At 44.9% G+C, this 19,866-nt stretch overlaps 1 protein-coding gene across 2 annotated transcripts in view; it reads left to right on the top strand.

Annotated features, from left to right (window-relative positions):
• The window catches only part of SLC25A26 (solute carrier family 25 member 26), an 83,793-nt gene that overhangs the window by 63,118 nt on the left and 809 nt on the right, over positions 1-19,866 (top strand). For both annotated transcript variants that reach the window (XM_051788827.1, XM_051788826.1), the window contains 3 exons: positions 6,738-6,807; positions 14,741-14,805; positions 16,024-16,097. In XM_051788827.1, the coding sequence (XP_051644787.1) occupies positions 6,738-6,807; positions 14,741-14,805; positions 16,024-16,097 (209 nt within the window). The remainder of the gene's footprint in view (positions 1-6,737; positions 6,808-14,740; positions 14,806-16,023; positions 16,098-19,866) is intronic.

Genomic DNA, 19,866 nt, shown 5'->3' with positions numbered 1-19,866 from the left:
GAGAAGAGGGTGAGTGCACATGGGCACATTTCCACCCTGTGAAATAAGTGGGCCATTGTAGTAAAGAGAAGGGGGAGAGTCCAGCTGTTCCCCTGTGAGGCTGAGCAGGATCTAAAAATTGGTTGGGTCAGAACAGAAGTTCCTTGGTTTGGTTCTAAACTGGTTTCTGCCCATGCGATGGAGAGCAGGTTTGGGATTGGATTTAGGTCCCCTGTTTTCTGTTCAGGTTCATTTGTCACCCCAGGCACAAGGCATTTGTATTGAGGGGAAATCTGCTGGTGAACTGAACCATAGGTCTACCTGAGGGCATTGGTACATGAAATCATTTGCTTGGTTCTCTTGGTTCCCCCCTTCAGAGAGCTCAACTTCTGGGGCCTGGCTAGTACAGGGTGTGGACAAACTGGTTTGAGGGTGGGCTCAGCCTCACTCTTAGTGGTCAGTGCAGATATATTTTGAGACGTATCTTGAATCTTGCTGTGCAAAGACTGCTAGGTAGCTTTCTGTGGAGAGTGAAGACTCTAATCTTTCTTGGAGCTCATTGCACCTGATTTTTAAAGTTAATAAGAATGAAAAGCTTACAGAATATTTCTGCCCAGGCAGCTGGGGTTCTCAGCAGTAATATACGTGTTTATAACTCCACCATTGAAACAATAAACCACATGCTATTTCCCTCCTAAAATTTACAGTCAGATCTGTTGCTGTTTAAGAGGGCAAGTAGAAAATAAAGGAATGTAGCCAAACTGGGCCTTAAATGGCTCTTTCCCTTCTGTATGGGTAGGTGACCCTTTTCCTTTTTTCCTGGAGAAGCAGTCTAGTATTTCTTTTCTCTGTGCTCAGCTGCATGTAAATCAGGAGTAAATGAAACCCAGGCCCAGCTTTAAACCCATTTCCTTGCAGGCAGTGTGGTAAGTGTTCTACCATACCTTGCTCCCTCTTTGAGTAAGGGTTGGGCTGATTTAGGGATTAAGTCCTAATGGTTAAATAACCCTAATGTGTCTGCCATTTGCTTAGGTGCTGTATCAGGAAAACATATTTCCACAGGGCGTTTGGAGGCGTGATGTAACGTGCAGCGTGTGCATGCCATTAGCATAACGGCTGCATTTTTCTCACAAAGGAACAATGTACCCAACAGCTGTTCAGCAAACAGCCCTCTCTTTATTAGTGGCACAATAAGTGTCATTCACGCAGTCTTGAGGCGCAGTGGAAGGAATGCTGCACACCATCTGCACCAAAGAGAAGGAAACAAATGCAACCCTCACTCACGGCACTGCAGGCACGTTTGGGAGAGTCAGATGGTCTTGGGTCATCAGTGCAGCATTTAAAACGGCCAGAGGAAAACAGTCAATAGATACAGAGCCAGATTGTGACACTCTTGGTGGTGCCTAGGCCACAAGTGGTTCTCTAGAAGTTGCTGAGCTTGCCAATGACATCTGGAGATGTTTGGTAGAATATCAAAGTAATCAGTGCAAAGGGCTCACCATTTGATTTGGGCGTTTGCTTCTTGATGAAGAACCTTAAAAGGCTCATATAGTTCTTCCATGTAATTTATTCACACAAGCCCATGAAGCACAGATTTATTAGCAGGTAGTAGCAGTGCAGATGCTCAAGGAAAACTGTCCGAACTTTGAAGTGATTTTTCAGAAGTGTGTTTTCCTCCTCAGACACACACATGGCCCTTCGTGCCATGGAAACGGAGTGTGGCTGTTCTGCCTTGCCATGGGAACACTGGAAGACATTTTCTTTAACCAGGCTTTTAGCACATCCATTTTGATTTACATCCAAATGGGTCACAGACATCAATGCAGCATTATATGGGCAGAAGAGGGGAATGAAATGCTTTTAACATGAAAAATATGCTCTTGCATGTAGGCCAACTTTTGTTCTCTTTCAATTTATCTAGGATTTGGGTGGGTTTAATTCTAGGACCAAAATCAGTGCTGGCATAAGTGAGCACAACTCCATTAGTGCAAATGGAGTCTCAACATTTATGTCAACAGTGAACTTAGATCATTGAATTTTTCCCATGTTTGGGCTTGCATGTTTCCTGCAAGATAATATACACATGTGCTTGCACATATGCTGCACATATGCACATAAAAATTCACTGGGGAGGACGTTTGGCTCTGTGCTCCATGTTTGACTTTATGTATAGAAACTGCAATCAGCTTATGAGTTTTTTGCTTCTCCTGTAGCTAATGTGCCATGCATCTGTGAGGGTCAGCCATGCAGAATGCCACGTTGCAAGTAAAATCTCTGGTAGCAAAGGCAAACTTGAAAACTGCTTTTCTTCCCTCAGCTTACAGGACTGCACGTGCACACAGATCCATGTGATTAGTTTGCACAGATTTTTCTCCCCCCTGTTCTCGTGAGGTTGAACACTGTCTTGAACAGAGGGATATGTAGAAATACTAGAGATGCTTATCACTGGAGTGAATTGTAATATTTACTCAGCTGCAGGCCTCAAGTTTAGTGCATGCCATGAGATCTGCTTGCCTCTTAGTGCCTGAAGAATATCAAGGCCAAGGCAGAAACGTCTCATTCTCTGTGTTGCTTCCTGCGGCACTTGGGGCATTGGGCTGGTCATCAGGTTTGAGAGGTGTGAGTATTGCATTTTCCTCTGGATTACCATTGCTTAGATACCCTGAATATAGACCAGGACCTGGCTGCGTTGGGAGCACAAAGCTGACAGCTCATTTCTGCTCCTAACTTGTACCATAAATGTATGGCAAAGGTGGTAGGCACACACAGGTAAGGAGTTGTGTGCACTAGTCAAAGGTTATTGGCCATCTGGAGGCCACGTGTCCACAGCACATGAGGAGTTCACATTTGTGGGCACCATGTACGTCCCCCCCCCGCCGTATTTAAAGACAGCAGTAATATTTTCCTTTTTGCTTGTTTTCAGATTGGAAGTCCTTAGGTATATCCTAAGAGTGACATTTCCAGTGCTCCCCCTGCCCAACAAAATGGGGTGTCCTTGTGTTCTCAGTATCAAAAGAGCTAAATAACATTTGTGGTGAGAATTAGAGGACACTGGCCTATAGAACAGTGTGAAATGGGATCACTAGGAAGAAAAGTAAGGCTCTGCCCACATATAAAACATGACCCTTCTCTGTGAACATTATCCCTGTGAATAATTGGAAATCTGCATTCAGGTTTCCTGCTGTGTCCCATCCCCTGAGGCCACACCCGCTGTATTGCTTTACATGGTGCAGCAAAGCACAGTGAGATTTACATATATATCACATAAAAGTGTTTACAAAAAAAATTAGCATGTGATTGAGCTGGGAAGCTGCAGAGGGCCCCAACTGTACGAGTTTCCATGTGCTTCAGCCAGAAGATTTATTTCCAATTTGTTATTCATAAGGGAAGAGCGAGAGATTGGGATGGGGTCCTTTGAAGTGGAAAACAAAGTCTTCTATTCAGCCTTCAGCTTAATAGAATACACATGACACAGGCTTGGCATGGCGGCTGCTTTCATGTAATGTGCTCCTTGTCGTTCTGCTTTCCTAGGCTCTGAATACTAGTGGGAATGGGTATTGCCCTGGAAAAGTCAGGTTATCCCCTGCAGCCTTCTGCAGGAGGAGCACAGTGTGAGCAGGTAGGAGCCTTTTGGTGATGGTGGTGGGGAACCCAGGCTGAGCCAACTGTTGCAGTTGTGTGGCTTATAATTCCCGTGCTGTGTTTCATATTGCAAGAGCGCGTGTAAGGAGAGTGGTGTCATTGCTGGGCTTCTGCAGGCATTACGTGGCCACTTCTGCCCTTTTTGGAGCTGCTGAGCCGTGGCCTGTGGGCTCTGAGCCTACCTCTGACACCCATCCTCTGCCTGACCTGAGCTCTCGCTGTTATCCCCCCGAGTGGAAGGCTCTTCTGATTCTGTGCAGCATCTGGGCTGGCAGAGTGTGATCTAGGCCCTGTATCACTGCAAATAACCAGCCAATTCTGTTCAAAGTCTGTGTTTTTGGGATATCTGTATATGGATCCTGAATTTCTTTCCAGGAACAAGGCCCTGATTTTACAGTAATTCACAAGTCTGTAATAGCTTCTGTGCTTTGCCCTGTCTTAATGGTGGTAAAACCTGCTCAGTGCAGCACAAAGGCAAGTGTTTTCAAAGAACTTACAATCCCGACTTACCACAAAACCCTGTCAATTAGTTGGCCCATGGGCTATGAGAGGAAGCATGTGTGACCTTCAGCACGTCATCTTGGCCCGTAGCATTGTGTGGTTAGAAAGAATTTGGACCAGAGTCCTGCTGGTCCTCTTGGCCCTGTGACACTTGTTCCTCTTGGCTTCCTCCGGGGTGATGTCCTCGTACCCTGCTTCTCTCTTGCTCTTCTGCGTGTTCAGGTTTGGAGCTCTGGGTGAATCACTGAAATTGGAGATGGAAAGAAATGCGTGAAGTCATCTCATCCTGCCCTTGCCAACGCAGGATTATTCCCCACAGTACAATCTTGAGTGCCTTCTCCAATCTATTTTTAAATGACTCAAAGGAGAGGGCTTTCCTCTCCTCCCTGGGGAGGCTGGCTCTGCGGTTCAGTAGACCTCACTCTTGGGGAATTTTCTTCCTGTTCTCCAGCCTCAATTCTCCTTTTCCCTAATTTAATTGAACTGTTCCTGGCTCCACCCTTTTAAACCATTTTCCATATTGCATGATTGTTGCAAATACCTGTTGTCAATTTGCAGGCATAATGGATGGGAATTCATCACCGTGTGCCTTGCTTGGCAAAGGCTCTTTGTGCAGAGCTGCACTGGGAAGCCAGGCTTTATCAGAAACTAGATTTCAGAGCTACATGCCAATAAGAATGACCTTTTCCTTCTTCTTTGGACAATGACATTAACATAAAACCCCATCATGATTGAGAATAGGCTGGGCTTCTGGCAGAGCCATGAATGTCTGTATTAATGGGCTGATTTTTCTCTTAGTCCTCCAGCAGCTCTTCCACAGTGGTTTTTTTTCATGGCAGAAGTAGCTGCTGTAAGTTCTTGGATTTAGCTGTAGAGGTACAGACCTTTGGAGAACGTTTAATGAAAAAATACAGTAATTCTGTTTTTTGTCAAGTGGCTCCAGCATTTAAGTTTCTAAACCCTGATTTTCAATTTGAGGTTTTTTTAAGCACCTGAAGTGTTTTGGAAAGGGGTGTTGAAGGTGGGATTTATGCTATTACAACACCCAGACACTTTGGAAGGTAGTGCTGTTTGTCTTAGGGAGCACTGTGTCCTTCATCCAGCAGGACTGAGCTGTGAGAGAACTGTGTGTCCAAAAGACTGTAAGTTATTCCAGAAAAGCATGTTATGGTTTTGAAGAATTATGAATCCCTATTTATTTATTTATGAGATGAAAATGAGTTTCTGCTGTGGGTGACAGCAGAATAGCATCCCATACTAAAAACACCAGGAAAAGAATGGCTAGCATTAAAGAGACTGGAATCCCTTTAGTGCTTTCGTACAGCAGAACTGCAGCTATTTAGCTATGGCAGGGTACCAAACAACATTGTGGCTGGCCATTGTTGCTTGAACAGTTTGATTTTTAAAACATTCAACTGAAATATAACCACCGGCCAAGTTGGAATAAGCAAGTCACGAGGACAGTGTGTTAAATGAAGAGTCAGCAAACAAGGGAAGAGTTCTCCTGCTCCAGTGGAAAGTTGCTGTACTGAAGACCAGGAGCCCCAGAGCAATATCTCAGCCTAGCACAGCTACCAATTGCTTTTAAGAAAATTTTATAGCATAGAAGTAATATGACTTTAAAAAGAAGGGGAAGGCCTCAGCTATAAAATAAAATTCCTGATTTCTCTGTGGTAGGCCTCAGAAGGGCCATGGATCCCATCCCGTTTTGCTCAACGCTGATCCTCACATCATAAACCAGAAACCTCTCCTCCAGAGAGCTTCCAGCGTTAAGTGTTTTAGGAGATGGGGATGGGGGATGGAGCAGAGTGGAGGAGGAGAGAACACAGTGACCATGGCTGCCATAGTACAACCATCCCAGCTGGCCTTTGCTGCTGGCACCGCTCGGGCTCATCAGACGGGCTGAGGTGACTCCTGAGAGGTTTTTAGGAGGCACTGTTCCTGTTGGTGCTTTCAGATGTGCATGTTGAAATGCTGCTGTGAGCTGAGGGGTGGCAGCAGGGTGGGTGGGAGCCAAGGAGAGGAGGGTACGTGGTCCCTAAGGATGCCAAGTGAGAAACAGAGACATACCTGCTTTGGGATATAAGGGGAGTGATAAGAGTAATTCCTGAACGATGGGGTTTTTTTGGGGAAAGGGATGGGAAGGGTTGGTTTAAGAAATGTAGGGGAGCAAACAGGACTTAAATCTTGTGGTTCTGGGGACTATTCATTTTAAGTAGGAGCCTTGGTACATCTGAGCTGAGCTGAGCTGATGCTGGTTTTTGCATGCCTCTCCCCCCTGCCCCGCTCAGTGTTTTGCTTTGCGTTGTTTTATCTGCCAAAAAGAAAAGAAATTCACAAAATATTTGCAAAGTTGCATGGCCACAGGCTTAAATACATACATATGAATTCCCTGAAAGCAATTTGCTTCAAACCCTCTGTTCCAGACATCTCTCTCACTCCATCTGCTCGTTCAAGTACACAAGTTCCTTGGGAAAAATCACTTATTACATCACTAAAAAATGCCACAAAAATAGCTTTTCACTTAAGTTCCCATCCTCGGAGTTAACTCACATGGGGATCAGATAGATTCAAACATTTAATAACTTTTTATTTTCCTTTCTCTTTAAACACAGGATCTCTGGTCATGGAAGCAGGGTCACGTGGTGGATTCTTGGCAGTCAGCAGTCTGTGGAGCTTTTGCAGGTGCAAAGGATTATATGTTATACTGGGAAAGACTAAAGAAGAAAGGGAAAAATGTGCAAATCTATTAAGTATAGCAGAACAACATTCCTTTGTAATTCAAGTTTGTTTAGAAGAAAACGGACCAGTTGTTGTTTGGAAATAGGAAAGTCAGCAAAGGAAAGAGAAGAATTAAAAAAAAAAGACTCAGCCAGGGTGTCTGTTTGAAAGACAACCAATTTGTTTTTGACAAATTTCAGTTATTTAAAAACCAGGGACCTGTCAGTCAGGCTTTGTGATTATTTCAAAGTTGATCTGGAAAATCCTCATCCAGGAGAAACTTTGTTTGGGTGGGGGGGTTTGTGCAGCTGTCTGCTCCCGGCACTTCCCCAGGGGCTGAAGTGATTGCAGTGAGAGGCCATGATTCACCATTCATGTGACAGCTCTGACAGCCATGTAGATTAACTGGAGGCAGGAGAGCAGAGGAGAGCACTGCTCAGCCTGGAGGCAAAAGCCTTCCACAGCAAAAAAGCCCAGAGGACACAACATCTGGGCAGTCTCCAGACACTAGAACAAGAATAAAGAGTGGCAGAGTACAATACTGCACTATTTATTACCAATCGAGCCAGAAGTTAATTGAATTCTTCAGTAGTCTTCTTGCTTGATTTTAGCCTACTGTACTTGTTTCCCAAAAAAAAAAAAAAAGAGAGAGGAAAAAAATCAATTAGTGACTCATCAGTATAGCTGACAAGTTTGAGGGAGGAGAGACTCAACTGTCTTAATAGAAAAAACAGATTAGTAGTTAAGAGATGGATAGCCAGAGCTTTTCCCCATGGAGCTAAAACACATTTTGAGATTCCAAACCAGTAACAGAATATGTGGAAAAAATAAATCCTGTTTAAAGAGAAATTATAGCATTTCTAGAAATAGAGATTATCAAAAGCAAAGCTTGTTCTTTGATAACTTAAATTCAGAGCCATTACATCGTATGTAACTTTTTAAAAATAAGTTGTGTTATGGGAAATGAAGTATTAATAGCAGCAGAATTCCTGCAGAGACTGAGGCTTCGTTTTGAAGGGCACTGAAACTGCACAGCTGAGGGAAGGGACTGTGGCTGTAGCTGCACAGTTTAGTAAGTTGGGTGTGTGAGCAGTGAGGGAATGGTTTAGGTAGAACTGATTCCATTTTTGGGGCAGAGGGAATATTTTAGATGACCTCTCGTGGTCTTGTCCAGCTGTAATTTCTCTGTTTATGTGATGGGAAGGGAGTTTTATTCTGCTTAAAATCCCGCTGCTGGATTCTACAAACCGACTTCATCAATCAGTGCAAACAAAATCAGAGTGATTAAAGCAGGTCGTTCATTTTTGTTTTGAAACAAATCAAGCTATCAGACTAAAAATGTTTAAAATGCAATCTGTACGTCTGCAGGTGTGATGGGGATCATTAATTTACCTCTGTTGATTTCTTTACAGTCAGATTGATACAAAACTGTGTTCAGGCATGTTCAGAGAGCTGGAAAGGTTATCTGATTTACCCAAGGCCTTGCAGAGTAATTTCCTGAAGTCAAATTTGGTGCCTCAGTTGGAAATCTAGCCCAGTGCCTCCAATTCCTTTTCTGAGTGTCTTGATTCTGACCAGCTGTGCTTGGACTTGCTACTATTTAGTGGATGTTCAGCAGTGTCTGCTGCTTTTCTAGCGGAAATATTGCAGAAGGAGCTTTCAGAGGCATGCTGGGGAGACCTAAGACTTGGTGTTGGAGGAGACACCAGGTCCTGGAGCAGCAGAGACTTCCAGGTCTGTGGTGGTAGTAGATGGGACGGTTCAACCTACCTGCCTTCGTTGGCTCTATTCCCCCAGCACAAATCTTTGCAAAGCTGGAGTCCTGTTTTGTAGGTCATGTTGTGATCAGTGATCGTAAATATTCTCTGGGTCATCCTTCCAGCTTCACTTCCTCCGTCCTGGTTTTCCTTCTCTGTGCTTTGTTTCCCTATTCTTTCCTTTTCACCAGCAGTATTGTAAACTTCCTTTCTCATGTGTCCTTTGAGGACCTGCTTCAAAACTCACAAGGTTCAGCTCTTTTTGGATCAGAACCTTCCCCTGTGTCTCCACTGCCTCCCTCTGCAGACATGTAACATGCAGGCCCTCCTTATTGATCTGTTCTGGTACTGCATCCATTCTATTTCACCAAAAATATTTAACCTTCTTGCTGAGTGGAGGCAGTGAAAAAATAATTTCCTGCTTTCTGAAAAATGGATTCCACAGTTAAAAATTAACTACCTACATATAGCTTCAAACAAGCTAAGAAAAAAAAAAAACAACAAATTCTTTATCCCTTTCTTTCCACCCCAAAACAAAAGAAATCAAAATCTCACCAGTACCCTGTGAATAAAACAAGATGGATGTGTGCGTCCAAGTGATTTAAAATCTTCATGTTATAAATCTTAAAAGAAAAATGTTATCCAAAAAACAACCTTGACACAAGGAGATGCTGTAAAATGCCACCATGGTAGTAGTGGGATGGTGAAATCAGACAGACACACTTTTCTTCTCTGTTCTTTGCTTGAATTCAATACTTTCTAAAAATATGTTAGAGGTCCTGAGGGGCAGGGTAATAAGCTGAAACAAACCGAAAGAAAAGTCCTATTTAGCTTCCCTTTATGGCACACACACGTGTCTGTGTGCATTGGTTAGTTCCTAGCTGAATTATAACTGTTTGGTGAAGACAGAACCAAGAGCAACAATCTGTTGAATTCCATCCCCAGTGCCTGTGAAATGGCAGCAGTTTCAGGCAAAGTGCTGCTGGTGAGAGGCCTGGTGCTGCTGGGTTGAGCACACATGTATGTATGTGATCTGTGGGGGTTTTACAGAAATGTAACAGGCATGAGCATAGATACCGGAGATTTGGAATCTGCTCTGGTTCATCTGTTAATAATTTAATCCCTTGAGACCTTGTCTGGCTTTATCATCATCTCTGGTGTCTTAACTAGAGATGTTTGGAGCAGTGAGGGAGTGGGAGAAGGTGGTATCTGAGCAGCCAGTGGGGAAGAACCCAAGGATAGATCTACATATTTTAGGCCTCGGGTCGTGTTTGAACCAAACCTTACCTTGTGTCTGAGCAGTTTGGGCACGGGGTGGAGGCAGAGGAGGGAAGCATGTCCCTGTGCTGTGGGCAGGCCAGGCATGATTGTGGTTGTGCTCCATGCTCGAATCTTCTCTGGGCTTGGGCTGCCTGGCTGGACCACTGCACCCTGGCCCTACAGTGTACCTGTAGGCTGTCCCAGAGGAGCTCCTGGGTGAGTCCTGTGTGTCCTCCAGGGAAGTGGGACACTAGCAAGGAGATCCTGCCATCGGGTATTAGCTGTCAGGAAAGCAAGGTACTGCCCTGGAGGTCTCCAGCTTGTCAAAGAACCTGAATGTCCATTTGATGCAATTGAAAATTACCTCTGTTAAGATGCCTTTTTTCTCCCTATCTAAAAAAAGTGTGGCTTCACGTTAATAATTAATGCTCTGTGGTGACGAAGTCACGGAGGATGGAGGTGCAAGTCTAGTGAGACACAACACAATAACGAGAGCTTTTTGCACATTAACGGGGAGGATTTCCCGTCACTTTTGTTTTGATCTAATCGGCTCTGACAAGATTACACACTGTGTCTAAAAGCCTCTTTAACTCCATAGCTCTGAATAAATTTTTGAGTAGTTCTCAAGATTTCCCTGCAGAGTCTGCTTGGACTGGGCTCCTAACCCTGAATTGGTTAAATCTCTGAGGAAGCAGTGCTTTGTCTTGGTGTTTCTGCTGAAATCCAAAGAGGTTCTTGGGTCACTTTGCTCTACCATTGGCAGGTGTTGTTCCCACACTGATAAAGGACCAGAATAAACTTCCTCTTAAAAAAATTTGACATAATATCAATAAAATAAAAGTTCAAGTAAGAACTTATTGATTGAAGAGTTCTGAAAAAGACCATTTGTGAACTTGGAAGTCAGTCAGTGTAAGAGGATGCTGTGAGGTTTAGGTTGGACCTGAGCCATTGAGTTTTTCAATCCAGATTGGGGATTCGATCCTGAATCAGTCCTGGGTAACCTTCAGATGACAGTACAGAAAATAATAATGAAGAAAACCAATAGTACAGCTCGACGTGGATTTTTTTCTCTTCCTCAGACAGGCTAATTCCAACAAGGAAATTAGTCAGGCACAAGTTCTTGTCTCTTGAAACAAGCTTGACCTACTGAACTGGGCTGATATTGCAGAAGAAAGAGCAGGGGTCTGGTCAGATGACAGGAACACAGAATCAGGAGTAACCTCTGTGAAGGCCAGAAGGGTTCCCTGGACCCTTTAGAACAGGTGACTGAAGGAGAACTTGTCTTCCTTCCTTCATGGGATCTTATTTGAGAAGTGTGTCAAAGTACCAGTGAAACATTTTCCTGTAGCAGCAAATTCTACAGGCAACCACCTTACTGCAAGGACCCAGGGCTGTGCATTGTTCTCAGGTGAAGTATTTCACTCTCTTCTGATGGTTTTATTTGTGTATGACAGCTAAAAAGGGTAGAAAATGCCAACAGGAGCCTAGGGGAATATCTTTGATCTTCAAGACTTTTTATTCTTGTTGCCAAATAAAGGCAGACCATTCTCTGCAGGTGTCTGTCACTAGCACTTCCATCAAGAACTGGTCCCTGGGAAAGTGTGAGTAGCAGAGGGATTTTCTGTTTAACACCCTGAGCTCGGCTGATGTGTGAATATACAGTGACCATTGTAACTTCTTGGGAGACAGGTGATGAATTTCCCACTACTGAGTGAAGGTTTATTTTCCCAATAGAGGAATTTGTCGCTCTGCTAGAAGTAGTAATGAGCCAAGAGCCTTATCCCATGTGAAAATCCATGTTTATGCCTACTTGCTGAGCCCAAGTCATCACCAGATCTTTCTAGGGCAAGGGAGAAAGGAGCCTTGTCTAGGAGTGAGTTGGTGAGTGAGTCTGAACACAGACTGCCTGCAAAGGTGCCCTTTTCTCCGTCAGCTCTGCAGAGAGGTTGGAATGATTAGAAGTGTGAGGCTGGATGTGTCTGGGCCTTTCTTGCCCATTTGATACTATGATGGTTTTCCTGGTTGCTGACTAGTTGATCAGACTCTAGCCTTTTATGGCAGCTCTTGGAGAATTCAGTGACAGCAGGAGTAGAATGACTAAATAAATAGAAGTGATTTAAAGATCTGTTGGGCCCTAATGTGTATTAGTGCAGTGCACAGCCCTCCTATTTTGAATGAGTAGACCCTGGCTGTACTGGTTTGCATCTGTTGTATTAATCTGATGATTGGAAACAGTCATGTTTTAATTTCCTTCACCTGGCTGGAGTAGGTGGGACTGAGCAGGACCTCACTGATGCTGTGGCCTGTTCCTGGATACCTGTGCACTAATGTTGAAGAAGTCATTCTAAAATTACCTTGGACATTTAGGGTTAAGGCTGGAGCAAATTCATTTTGTCAGACTCACTGCCTTCAATAAAAAGCAGTCCCCAACAAATGCTAGCTTTAATCTTGTGTTTTTGTCAAGCATATACAAACTTGCTTTTAATTTAGCCGCTATCCTGCTGCTTGTTGTGCTTATGCAGCATTTTATTGTTGCTGTTGTCATTCTGAATTGATTGGTAAATCTGTACCAAATACTTCCCAGTGATGGAAAAAGAAACATTGAAATTTTAATAACACAAGAGTAGGAAAGATCCAGATGTTAGCTGGGGAAAAATGAAAACCAATCAGCCTTGATTAAACTTTTCAGATAAGAATTTGGGAACATCGTGTCAGGATAAATTGTTTGTTCTAATCAGTCTATCAGCCAAGGTTGAAGCTGCTGCCAATAAGAAACTCTTAGGAACAAATGCATAAAAAAATTTGCAGGGATCTGATAAAGGACATAAGTTGGTCTGACTAACTTGTTACCATCAACGCTGTAGCGGGATGGTGCTTTGAGATTTTTTGCTTGCTGCAGGTCTGACAGCCATGTGTTCACTGTTTAATTTTATCTTGTTCTGTGGGCAAAGGAAGGGCTTCTACATCCAGACTTGTAAAGCTACTATTTTCCATGAAGATTATTTTTACCGTTCTAAAAATACACCGCTGACATGAGCACCAAAGTTTCTATCCAGACCATTCCCTCAAAGCCTTTGGGTCACTTACTCAAGAACTGGCTCGCAGTAAAAAGATTTCTGGACTGGAATTTAGTTTAACTTGCTCACAGTTTCTGCTTTGACTTCTTGAATACAACCCATTTTTCTGCGTTTCAGTGAGGTACCACTGCTGGAAGGGTTCCGGCAGAGCGAACCACATGGGCCGACCTCACGGGAGCGGAAGCTGCTCCCAGACCAGGCATTTTGGGCTCTTCACTAACTCAGCTTTCCTGCTATTCTTGTTTGAGATCCAGGGCACTGCACATGTGCCTTACTGCATCTCCTGAACTGTCATGGGACATTCCTTAATTAACTGTAAGAAGTCAAGGAGGGTGCCAGCTGGCCCAGCCTCCTCTGTCATAAAACAGGGGTTTAATATGTTCAAGCTAAGGTGATGGAGAGAGAGAGATGCAGGTAATAACACGAGCCAGCAGGGAAAATGGATTTTTTCATTACTTTACACGTTTTGGAAGAAATGCTTTTTCCCCTCTCCCATCCCAAGAAAAAATAAATCAATTTTTTGAACATTCCTTAAAACTTGGAACAGAAAATAGATTATTTTTAGCTTATTCCCTGGGTACTGTGTAGGCTTCAGTCTTTGGAGTCATTTTGTTCCCTGCTGTAACAGATACAGGATTTATACAAGCTCTAGAGAAAAAAAACCAGGAGGAAGAAGAATAATTTCAGAACAAGTCTCTCTTTTCTCTCCCCACCCTTTCTTCCCCTTTCATACTTCACTTACTGCTGCTCCTGCATTTCAGAAGTTTCCTTCACTTTGGCTCTTCCTCAGCATGAATTACTTACTTGAAATATTGTGAACAGAGGAGGAGAGATTATAGTTAATTTTAAGATGGGGAAATAAGGCAAAGGGAATGAAATCCTGGGAGAAAAAACAGCAAAGCTGCTCCCTAGATAGCACAAGAGGCCAGGCTGTAACCACAGGGTTAGAATGTGGAGCCAGACACACACGTTTGTGGGTGAGACATGTGGATGGATAAGCTGGATTTCTGGCTTTCAGGAGGAAAATCACAGCTGAGCTGGCTGCGGCAAGTGTAAGTAATGAGCTCCAAGGGTGAAGTTTGGGAGTGATTAGAGAGAATAAAAATGCCCCTGAGGGGAAGATGGCACTTGTGGCAGCAGACTTCTAACAATTTTCTAAGACCTTTGGGCAGCTTCATGTTGTTGTTATCCAAAGTGGAGAGCTGATTTCATTTGTTGGAGATGAGCTCCATCCCAAACACTGGCTTGTCTTTTTTCCTTCAAACAGAGTCCCGGGTCTAACAGTCCAGATCTAGTCTGTCTGTATCTAGTGGTTAGCTTTGCCCCTGAAGCTTGTGTGTTTCAGATGCAGAGCATCTTTTTATCTTTGTAGCATTTGATTGGTCAGGTTTTAATTCTTGAGGCCGAACACAGTGGGACTGGTTTATTTTCCCATCTCTGCAAATGAATAAGCAGGTTCTTCCTTTCAGGCTTGCTGTAGCTGTTGGAACTGGAATCCGTTATCATTACAACCTTCATGTGTTCATACATGTAGAGTCCAAAACAAAAGGACAGTAGTCTCCCTGGGGGATGTTTGGATTTACAGTTAACTAGTATAGAGCCGTTTTCTTAAGTCAACACACGATAACAAAACACTCTGTGTGCAGACCCTCAACAAATGTACCTGGGCTCTGACAGGGGGGAAAATGCTGTAGGCATTAATAACAGAGCACTGTTGACCACAGCCCTGGGAATTATAGGCAGTGTGGCATTCATATCCACCCAACAATGTCTCACTTGTGTTTGGTATTTTAATTTTCTCAGGTGGATTCGCAGCTGTAGTCACCACACCTCTCGACGTAGCGAAGACAAGAATTATGTTGGCAAAGGTAAGAGTGAAGGAGTCCAGCAGACACACAGGTGACTGGCCTGGTAGTTCCAGGCTTTCTGTAGGGTCGTTACAGAATGAAATCCAGCACCTATTAATAATCGTTTCTGGTCTTGTCCCCGAAAGCAGGATTAGATGTGAACAGGCACTGCATGCAGAACTAATGAAATTGTTGTGTTCCTTTCCTTGAATTGCTCCTCTGGTCCTTTCCCAATGGGCTTGTCTGAAACAAGGCTTGGGCTTGACCAGAGTCTCATGCAGTGTCTTCAGGAGAAAATCCTTGCAGAGTCAGACACCCAAAGTTAAACTGCCCATCAGGGATTTATTCCTCCGTTGTTTTGATAACTGTTGGGCTTCAGTGTGTGTGTGTGTTTTCTGAGGAGGGCTTGGCACTGGATTTTCTGTCCTAAAATTTTAAACCATAGCGATTGTGATGGCCTGCATCTGCCAACCAGAGCAAAAGGAAGATTGCTTATAAGGTCAGTAAGTTTAATAAGTTTACAAATTGATAGTGGGTCTGATGTTCCCATCATCATCTCACTGACCCAGAGCAGAGCTGACAGCTACATAGCTAAAAGCCTTGAGCAGGTGGATATTCCTAAAGCCTTTCTCTACCCTGAAAAGAGCTGTTGTGTTGGCAAAGGATAGGCATCCTGGAGGCTGTATGGGTGGTTTTCACCCTGTTGCTCATGTCTCTCAGTGTGGGGGTGTAACTTGTTGATAACATGCACCTCCCCAGCCAAGTCACACACATCTGTGCTCACTGTGTTGCTGGGCGTATCTGTCATTGCTGGGCTGCATCTGCTGCAGATTCTTTGTCTTTCAATAGTGTGGGTGATAAAACTGTAAGAACCAGGTTTGAATTATCTGTGCCCTGTCCTGGGCAGCCAGGTACCATTGGTAGGGGAGGGAGGGTGCTTTGAGGTGTTTTGAGACCATTCAGACAACTTCTTTATATTAGTTATCTCCACAAACTAGATCACACATCTAATAACTACAGAATCTGTAGTTCTGCTGTTTGTCCTCTGGTTTGCACTTAAGTCAATTTTCACATGCAATGCACTGCTCAGGTTTTGGGGCTTTTTTAAAAAATCTCAAGGATGCTGTCCTGCTGCAGTGAGCTGCAAAGTCACTTGTTGGTGCTTTAAGAGTGTGTTTTTATTAAGGTCTAAATCTCTACCAACAGTGTCCTCTCTCTCTCTCTCTCTCTGTGGTGCAGGCTGGTTCCAGAAATGCCACTGGGAATGTTTTGACTGCCCTTGGTGGCATCTGGAGGACACAAGGCCTGTCAGGGTAAGGACATGTTGCACCTTGGGTGTTGTATCGTGTCAGGGGATGGGAGAGGATGGGATGGTTGCTTATATTTAAATTCTGTCAAAGAGAAAAGATTTTGATTGTTGTACACCTGGACAGGGAGCAGGTAGCTAAGAACAAGTCCCTCAGGCCCTAGCACTGGCTGGGAGCAATATCCAGGGAAGAGCACAGAAATAGGGATTATTGGGGGTATATCCATGGTACAATCTCTAAGCCCAGCTCCAGGTGTCAGAGGTGAGGGCGGTTTTGTGTTAACAACCCATGATGGACTTTGTGAGTGTTTGTGTTTTGTATCCATTTAAATTCAGGCTTGCATATCTTGTGGCATTGAGGACCACAGTTTCCTCTTGAGGTGTGTGAATCCTCCCTCCTGAGATGTCAGAGAAGGACAGCATAGGAGTCATGTGTCCCTTATGGACAGCCTTTTCCACCTACTGGCAATTTCTTATGCTGTGGAAGTCTGGATTGATGTCAGTCCAGTCTCTTAACTGCCTCACTTTGCTCAGGTCTGAGACAAAAGAACTGCTCTCCTGACCTTGGAGTGGTGTGGGAACACAGATTCCTCTGCTAGCCATTGTAGAACATTTTGAGGTGTCACAGGCTTATAAATTATTATTGATTTTTACCTGCTTCATGTACACCACCTTGCCTTCTTTGGGGGCGTGACTCATACCAGTTGTTCGCCACTCATAGTGAATATATGTCTTAAACAACTTCTCCAGCCCATGGAGTTTAGCCTGTGCTTCCTTCAGTAGGGCTTGTCTCTCACCTGCCCATGGCCTGGAAGAGAAATTGAGAGATTTTTGGAAGCTTTACTTGGGGCTTTTCCCTGTAATTTCTCATAGGTTTTTAACCCCCTCGCTGTGGCTGATGCTCTCAGGGTGCTGTTTTAACCTTTGTAAACTGTTCCCAAAGCATCCTGCACATCACTGCTCTATGGGGGACAGCTTTCTCTGAACATCTGATCTCTGCTTGCCCAGCTAATAAAAGTTCAGTCCTCTTTCTACACATGTGGGAGATAATTCAAAACAAATTGCAGGAAGTTCCTGAACACCGATTCCAGGAAGGCATCCAGCTGTGCCCCCCGGCAGCACTGAGATGGGTTGTCTCAGGTTTACCTCTCTGAGGTGATGAGGTGATGTGGCAGTAGATGAGTTTTGAGTCCTGCATGGCTTGGTGGACTCTTAAGGCATGTTTGGAAAGGGAATGGGAGAAGTGAGGCTTGCTGATGGCAGTTGAGCTCTGAGGGGTGTGAAGAGGCATGGATTTGGCTGGGGAAACCTCCCCCATTCCTCAGCCAACAGCAGAAAGTAAAAATGTATGTTTGTGTTCTTTTCAGGGTGTTTCAGCAGTGCCCTTTTCTAAACAACCCAAAATTAAACTCTGCCTAAAGATAGTACCCGTGGACTAGAACCAAAGGGAACACAATTCAGTTGAAATCAAAACAATAAGTGATCTGGAGAAAAAGTAACATGTAAAGGAGGCCAAGCTGCGTCAGCTGTGAGGAAAAGGAAGAAAGTCTTGGGAAAAATAAACGTAGAGGCTGCCATGCCTGCTGCCAATTATAAATCTATTAATCAAAAACAATAAAAATGTCGGGCTTTTTTGGCCAGTTGCAACATGACATGATTTATGGCTCCTCTAATAAATCTCGTGCTTGAAGAGGAGGAATTCTGAGGGCAGAAAGACGCATTGCTTATTGCCACCTTATTAAAACCAGAGCGCAGGGCTCAGCTTCCTGGTCTGCACCTAGTAAATCCCTCTGCTTCACGCCAAGAAATTTCACATCCCTTTCTGTCCAGGGAAAGCCAGGCCTGCAGGGGGAGGTGGGATAGGGGTGGGGTGAGAGGATCCGTGTGCCTCTTCGCTCTTGCCAGCGGAGTAGCTGAACCGTTCACGGGAAAGGGGGTTTACATCTTGTCCGACTGCTTTTCACACAAGGAGGTGAAGGTGTTTGAAAGCTGTGGGTGAAGCTTGGAACTCACTCGTGAGGGTTATTGGAGTGATAAATCTGGTGAGATGGGTTGTCCCAGCCTGTGTGTACCTGGGGATGGAGCTGGCAGCTTGTACTGGGTGTCCTGTTCCTCCGGTGAGGTTCCTTATTGGAATGGACTTGGCCTGGCAGGTGTGAACCACACTGCTCTCCACAGCCAGATCCTGCTGGCTGCTGTGCAAAACACAAGCTGCCCACAGAGTGAGCTTGGTGCAAAGCTGTAGCCAGAGAAAAGCAGTGGTTTTTCTCAGCATGGCCACCTCATTGGTCCAGAGGGTAGTACGTGAGTTTTGTGGCTGAGCACACAGTGCCTTTTTCAGCACTGGCCCCGTTGTGCTGTGTCCAGGCCCTGCAGTGCCTTATCCACTTTTGCAGGGAAGTGGTGGACTCACCATCCCTGGAAGTGTTCAGACAATGTGTAGGTGTAGTGCTTGAGGACATGGTTTAGTGGTGGGCTTGGCAGTGGGTTAATGGTCGGACTCGATGATCTTAGAGGTCTTTTCCAACCTAAATGATTCTATGATCCAGAGGGTAACTGCAGGGGTTCTGTTAGTCTCCTGTTAGGGGTTGAGGAGTGGCAGAGTGCCAGGTTAAATCTGTGCAGACAGAGAGCAAATACAACTAGACAGCAGACCTGCGCCCACCAGAGCGGTTTCTGATGGGGCTAGCAGAGATAAATCCAATTTATCTCATCTGCTGATGGGAGCAGGCATGGCCCAGTGGGGACCAGTTTGGATCAGATGTGTGGCAGAGCTCAGCTCTCCAGATCTGGGACCTCCCTGCAGCTGTGCAGCTCTGCCCTCCCCCAGGAGGGAGCTCAGGGGGGAAGTGTGGATTGGAGAGGCCACGGGTACAGGTGGGAATGGGAAACTGGAGGGAGCAGGGCCAGGATTCTTGGAAGTGATGGTTAGTAGTAGGGGGTTGCCAGGGATGCAGCTTCTGGATAACTCAGTTATCAGCTCCTGTTTGTGTAATAGAGGTGTCTCGAGTGGGCTGTTCTGGAAATGAATGTCTGCCACTGCTCCCGTAATGAGGCCGCCTAATTCGGCAGGAGAGGGATGGTGTGTGCTTTGGGAGCGATGCTGCTCCATAGGATTTGCCCTATCAGTGCTCTGTCCATACATGCCTTGTACAAATTACTCTGTTTTAAAGCTGTCATTATGGTAATAGACCCAATTGCTGTCTAGTAAAGCCATAAAATGTTTCCATCTGCCTGTGTGCTCCAGGCTCCTTAGCAAAGCTCATTACAGCCAGAGTTCCTGCAGCCAGAGGTTTCCCTGTGCAGCACGAGTAGCCGGGCACAGGCTGGGAGCAGGGAGCTCCTGAACAGTCAGGCCTCACCAGGAATTACACCTTGTCCTGCTGTGGACATGCTCCTGGCAGGGACCACGCAGTGTTTGGAAAAGCCGAGGGCAGCGTCCCTGCAGAGCTCAGCCAGACTGAGGGCAATACATCCAGGTGGGGGGGATGCCAAACGGATTCAAGCCTAATGTTTAATCCTTGCTTGCCACAGAGGAAGCCTGTAATCCTCTGGGGGAATACACTGGCCTATCCTGAAATTGTTGAACGAAAGGGGAGCTTAGATGTCTCAAGCAATTGGCTTCACATGAGTTTCCTGTTAATTTCCAAGAACTATTAGGATCAGGCACCTAAAAATTGTGGCAGCTGAAAGCACCACAGGTTGAATATTCCTGCTCCATCCTGGCTGGCCCCTGTGTGTTACTGGGAGCGGGCTGCTGCAGCGAGCAGGGCTGT

Source organism: Manacus candei, unplaced genomic scaffold, assembly GCF_025592945.1.
Source record: "Manacus candei isolate 608988 ecotype Guabito, Panama unplaced genomic scaffold, ASM2559294v1 h1tg000025l, whole genome shotgun sequence".
Lineage (NCBI taxonomy): Eukaryota > Metazoa > Chordata > Aves > Passeriformes > Pipridae > Manacus > Manacus candei.
The sequence above is the reverse complement of the archived record's forward strand: the minus strand, read 5'-3'. Positions and strand labels throughout refer to the sequence as shown.